At 33.8% G+C, this 7,500-nt stretch overlaps 1 protein-coding gene across 1 annotated transcript in view; it reads left to right on the forward strand.

Annotated features, from left to right (window-relative positions):
• The first annotated feature begins 25 nt into the window (after positions 1 to 25).
• Positions 26 to 7,500, forward strand: part of LOC106872599 (uncharacterized) — a 105,304-nt gene continuing 97,829 nt past the window's right edge. Inside the window, exon 1 of the mRNA XM_052975742.2 lies at positions 26 to 2,737. Within this exon, the coding sequence (XP_052831702.2) occupies positions 979 to 2,737 (1,759 nt within the window). The 5' untranslated portion in view covers positions 26 to 978. The remainder of the gene's footprint in view (positions 2,738 to 7,500) is intronic.

Genomic DNA, 7,500 nt, shown 5'->3' on the forward strand with positions numbered 1-7,500 from the left:
ATATATATATATATATATAAATATATGCGTGTGTGTGTTTGTGCGTTTGAGTGTGTGTGTATTAAGACACACATTGTCGGCTTTTAAATTTGGACATGGCGGATGTCGGAAGCTGTTATTAGACTCGGGAAATTGCTTTGTGGTTGGTGCGACACTGCACCCTTACCCAGCCAGAATCGTTACTACTACTACTACTACTACTACTACTACTACTACTACTACTACTACTACTACTGCTGCTGCTGCTAGCGTTGGCCATCACCCTCCTGCCTGGTTCAGCAGCATCATCGTTTAGCGCCGTTGCTATCGTCGTTACTACCTTCAAAGTGTGGATACCTGTGGATTTTACATTATCACTCTTTAAAAAAAAAAATTTTTTAAACTGAAATTGCCGCTCTGTCGCACTTTCTCTCTGTCTCTCTCTTTCACTCTCTCTCTGTTTGCGTCTTTCTTTCATACACACACACACACACACACACATACGTACTCTCTGTCACTTTTCCGCTCTCTTCGCATCTCACTCTCTCTAGCTCTCCCTCTGTCTGTTTCCGGTTCTCCCCCTCACACACATATTTACAGGAACACCTACAATAAAAACGGGCACACGCAATCTCTGTCTCTTTTTCACTCTCTCTCTCTCTCTCTTTCTTTCTTTCTCTCTTTCTCTCTCTTTCTCTCTCTCTCTCTCTCTCTCTCTCTCTCTCTTTCTTTGTTTCTCTCGCGCGCGCTCTCTCTCTCTCTCTCTCTCTTTTCATTGTCTCTCCTGCTGTACGATCGGCAAATAACGACCACAATCGTTTCCGTAATCACGGAGAGTGATAACAAGTAAAACGACGACAACAACAACAACAGCAACGAATTCGAAGACGGTGACGTCGACGAGGACGACGACGACGACGACGACGACGGTGACACCACATTGCTTCCAATGTCATCGTTGAACCGAACATTTTGCTACCAGAAAACCGTGCCGTAATAATGGTGGCCAGTGACGATGTCCGAACAAGTGACAATGACAACGGTGGGGCAGGAGACAGCGGTGAGGGTGAAGAAGGTGAAGAGGAAGAGGTAGAGGAAGAAGAAGAAGAGGAAGAAGGGGAAGGGGAGGAGGAGGAAGAGGAGGGGGAGGAGGAAGTGGCAGTAGCAGTAGAAGTAGAAGAAGTGGAAGAAGAGGAGGAAGAAGAAGAAGAGGAGGAAGAGGTGGAAGTAGAGGAAGAAGGAGAAGACGGCGAAGTGGTGGAAGAGGAGGAGGAGGAGGAGGAGGAGACGTTGGTCGTGGTACCTACTGATGACAGCAATGATGACGCGGACGTCAACATTAACGTGGACGTCACTGAAGAGGCCAGCGTCCGCAACAACGGCGCGAAACCTCGACCTTATGGAGAGCAGCACTACCAGAATATCTTTAGCACATCGCTGGCCAACGAGACAAGCTTGGCCGGCAATCATCCGATCACCGGTTCGAATGATTCTATAGCAGCTAATGAACTGGTGCGGCACAGGCATGCCAACAACAACAACAACGTAAGCTGTAACAATAGCAACAACGGCAGCAACGGTAGCAGTAGTAATAATAATAACAAATCAAACAACAGCCACAACAACAACAATTATAAAAACAAATTTCCAAGGACTGCGTTTAGCATTAGCCAAAGTTATTCTTTGGGTGAGATACACCCACGGAAAAGAAACCGTGTTCGAAATCAGTCTATGGACTTTAGTAACTCCGTATCGGATCTGAGTAATTATGAGACGAGGGACGCCGCAAACCCGATAACAGGGGGCCTAAAGCATACAGCAAACCCTGGAGAAGAGGATTTAGAAAGGTCGCCATTATCTCAGGGACTCAACAAGACTGCCATGCGGCAACCGACAGCCTTTTCTGTTGATGATATCCTCAGCCCTACTAAATTTAGAGGGGCTGAAAAACCTGCCAACGCAAGGATCGTAATGGGCGCGTCAAGTTTTCTCCATCCAGTGCTCGTGACAGCACCACCGGGTTATTCGTTCGGGCCCGGACGTAGACTGAACTGCGTATCTCCGCTGATAAATAAAAGTAATTGCTCTGTTGGCCCGGGGACAGTCACAAACAATACAAACTCGAAAAACTCTGCGTTAAACATAAACCCAACAGCTTCCGAAGTAGTGGCCAGGGCGGTGGGTTCGAGTTCCGCTAGAGGAGGTTATAGCATCTATACGGAGCCGAATTTACACCCGGACTTAAAGGATAATGAACTTTCGCCGCTTTCTTCGGCTGCAATGGGGACTGCCTTAAACACACAGAGACTGGTTGATTGGTCAGCTGGTCCATGGCTGCTTCGGGACGGAAAGCTGCCGTCCACCTGTATACATGAGGCCTATGAATCAGCCGTGGCGGCAGCGGCCGCGGCAGCCGCATCGGCGGTGGCGGCGGCAGCGGCAGGACCGACGCCATGTGACGACCCAGAGGCTGAAAGTGAAAGTGAAACTAGAATTGAGGCCGATGGTGCAGGTGGCGTAGAAGTGCGAGTGGATCCACCAGTTGTTGTCACAGCCACCCAACCACCAGTATCATCATCATCGCGGTTGTCATCATCATTAGTATCATCATCATCTTTATTATCATCATCATCTTCATCTTCATCCTCATCATCCTCATCATCTTCATCATCACTTACACCGACTTTATTATTTTCTTCGTCTACCTCGGCGGCGGAATGTCATCGTACATTATCTTTACTCCATTCACGGCGAAACGGTAAGTGAATGTCATTATATTCTAAAACTTTTTTATCTCATATATTAAAGAAATAAGATAAAATTACACACTTAGAAATATAGACGTGCATGCATACACACACACACATACATATAAAGTGTAAATATATATATATATATATATACATATATATATATATATATATATATATATATATATATATATATATATATATATATATATAACTTCTCTCATTCTCATTGATATTTCTCAATTATTTTGCATTGTTAAATAATTATATCCTGTGCCAATGCATCAGGCTTGTAAATGTAATATATTAAATTTTGGTCACCCAAATATTGCATCATTGTCATTATATGTTCTATTAATGAACCATTTTTCAGGTTGATTACATGTTTCATGTCTCACAATTGTATCTCCATATTCATGTGAATATGCATTTATATATATATATATATATATATATATATATATATATATATATATATATATATATATATATATTAAACATACATATGTATCTATTACATAGTGAACAATGTATGTTTGAAGATGTACAAGTTTATCTCGAGCTATGAGACTTAAACACATATGGAGGAGAGTTAACTGTTATTTAGTAGAATTTTAACTGCATCTCTTCGTTTATCAAAAGACCATCTCGAATAATATATACATATCGATGTGTGTGTGTATTGTTACGTATATATGTATATATGCAAGTAAATATATATATATATATATATATATACATATATATATAATTTGATATCAGCAGCGAAATTGTTTCAGAACACTAAGTCAGGTATTCATGTAGTATAACAGTATATTTCACGTACTCTCATGATTTTAATTCGGTTTTCATCACAACTGTCCGACAAACGGGGACATGAAACTCTGAGTAACAGTTTTGTGATAATTTTGCAGCTACAATGGAAAGTATATTTTTCGATCTATGGCATTTTGAGTACTATTTTTTCCACCTTGTTTTGCACCTTGTTTTGCACTCACATTTCATTTTCATATGTATATATAAATATATATATATATATATATATATATATATATATATATATATATATATATATATATATATATATATATATATGTATGTATATATATATAATATGAATAATATATATATGCGTATATACAAACGTTTATGTGCATATTTACATCGGTACCTATATATATAAGCACATAAAATGTCCACGTCAGTGGTCAACGTCATATATATATAATATATATATATATATATATATATATATATATATATATATATATATATATATATATACATATATATATATATATGGATATATGGGCGCAGGGCGTCACGAAACGTGTACAACAAAAATTACGAAGTACGAGTATATGGAATACGAACTATTTTTTCGAACTACGAAAGACACAAATGGAAAACAAGACAAATAACATAAAGAACGACCCTTCATCAGTTTTGGGCCGTTTTTCTGCTCTCGAATTTTGAGCATATATATATATATATATATATATATATATATATATATATATATATACATACATACGTACATATGTTTGTGTATATACAAATATATGTATGTATGTAAATATTTATATGTGTATTTATGTATATAGATGTATATATTTATTGTTTAACCTGTTATATGTTTCACTCATTATTGAAATGCGAGCAGGCTCGAACATACCCTAAAGAGGTTTGCTCAACCGATTTGAGCCCAGTATATATATTCAATATATCGTACTCTTAGTCTTTCGGACGAAAACAAACGAATATCGGTTTTCAAACAATGTGTGGCAACCACATGGGGTGGGATGAAAGTTTTCTGCCACACATCCATGCATACACTGCTCCGCAGATAAATGGATAGGTAGTGGGTGTCTCTGTGCGTGCGTGTGTGTGCGTGTGCATATATGTGCATATATAGTTATGTCAGTATAAATATGCAAAGATATATAGAATACGTAAACATGCGTGTGAACATTTGTAATTCCATACGCAAGAGAATGTTATGTGAAAAATTGAGTACGTGTATAGGTGTGTGTGTGTGTGTGTGTATATATATAACTATATAGTATTTAATGTGTATATATATAGGTGCATTGATTGAGTCACATTAAGCATATGTCTGTGCTTGTATTTGTAAATATACATGAGAGCACTTACATGTGTGTGTGTGTGTGTGTGTACGTGCCCGTGTGCTACCGTGCGCTGGTGTGTGTGTGTAAGCTTGTGTGCCTGCGTATATGCATGCATGTATAATTCAGCGTGTGTATATATATATACATATAAATATATATACATATATATATATATATGCATACAAACATATATATATATGTATATATACATATACATACAAAAATATTTTTGTATATATATATAATATGTATATATATATATATATATATATATATATATATATATATATATATATATATATATCGACTGATATGTATATGTGCGCAGGAATCTAAATACACAGATGCACGCGCGCGTCGGTGATGCTTTTTATTTACGAAAGATTAAGGTACATAATATATAGGTTTATATCTACATATATAAATATCGATGTATATATATATGTATATATACACACACGCGCACATACACAGACGAACACACACATACACAGTCAAACATACACAGGGATATATCGAAAGTTATAATCATTTCTTATTATAGCGTCGAATCAGTGGAGGCGCTTCTCTTTCCTACGATCTCCAAACTCGTCAAAATCCTTCAAAACTGCACAAGACGTGTCCGTTAAATACTAGATTAAAAACGGAATTGGATTAAATTACCTTATTTTGTTTCTTGAAATAAATCTTTGCAAACAAATCATTTTCTTTTTACTTTTGATATGCGTATGCATGTATATATATATATATATATATATATATATATATATATATATATATATATATATATATATATATATATATATACATATTATACATACATACATACATATATATATATATATATATATATATATATATATATATATATATATATATATATATATATATATACATATATATATATATATATATACATACAAATATATATATATATTTATATATATGTATGTATAAATGCAAGCAAAACATTTTCGTAATTAGCTTGGTATGTGAATAAATTTATTTAAAAACGACCTCACGTTTTTTCAAACCCCAAAACAAATTCTTGTATAGATTTTCCTGCATGTGTGTATGTGTGTGTGTGTGAGTGCGTGTGTGTATGTGTGTGTGTGTATGTGTGTGTGCGTATGTGTGTATGTGTGTGTGTGTATGTGTGGGGGTATATATATATATATATATATATATTTATATGTATGTATGTATATATGACGTTGGATCCAGGCAGGTACCGTTGAAATAATCTAGTTCTGGCTAACAACATTTAATGGTATGCAATAACCTGGGCCTATTTAAGTTAAATTTACCCGATCTGTAAATCCCGAGTTCGCTTCGTTGAAATATAAGCAGTTTCCTATGTGTATATCTAAGGCTATCCAGATAAATAACGAGAGTTTTACATGCACATGGTTTTTATAATCACAGTCGTTTATATGATATATATGATTTAAACCATTGGCCGACATATGTTCCTCCGATGTCTGTGCTTCAAAATTTGATAGTGGAAATACTTTGGATAAAACTGCAAGGACATGTTTGTAACCAGAATGAAATATCTAGATGCACATGAACAAACACAACGCAAAAAAAAAACAAAAAGGCCACATAGCAAGACAGCCATGCAGCAGAAACACATGTCGGATAGAGGTTTAAGTAGAATATACTGAATAAACGAGTGCAATAATGAAAAATATATACATGTAGGAATATAATTCTGCTTATTTATTTGCATTGTCTAGTGTATACATGCATATATATATTTTCATTCTTTTACTTGTTTCAGCTATGCGACTGCAGCCATGCGAGAATGTATATATATATATATATATATATATATATATATATATATATATATATATATATATATATATATATATACGCATATATATATATAGAGAGAGAGAGAAATAAAGAGAGGGGAAGAAAGAGATGAATATATGTATATATATATATGTATAAATATATATAAATATGAATATTTATATACATATATGCGCGCATACGTACATACATATCCATAAACAAGACATGAATATATACATGTCTATATATGTATATATATATATATATATATATATACATGTGTATATGTATATACATACATACATACATGCATATATATATATATATATATATATATATATATATATATATATATATATATGTATATATATATATATATATATATATATATATATATATATATATATATATATATATATACATATATATACATACATACACATCCGCGCGCCCGCGCGTGTGTGTAAATGTCATTGAAGGCCTTAAACATCCTAGAAATCAAAAGTTTCATGTTTCTGAATATGGAAATGTAGACGTTCTTTCTCTTTCTCTCTTTCTCTCTCTTTCTCACTCTCCGTATATATATATATATATATATATATATATATATATATATATATATATATATATATATATATATGTATGTATGTATATATATATATATATATAATTACATGCATACATATATATATATATATATGTAAATACATAAATATATATACATACATATATGTCTCTGCATATATATATATATATATATATATATATATATATATATATATATATATATATATATATATATATATAAAGTACATATATATATAAAGTACATATATATA

This window comes from Octopus bimaculoides, chromosome 22 (assembly GCF_046866305.1).
Source record: "Octopus bimaculoides isolate indiv1 chromosome 22, ASM4686630v1, whole genome shotgun sequence".
In the NCBI taxonomy this organism is placed as follows: Eukaryota; Metazoa; Mollusca; class Cephalopoda; order Octopoda; family Octopodidae; genus Octopus; species Octopus bimaculoides.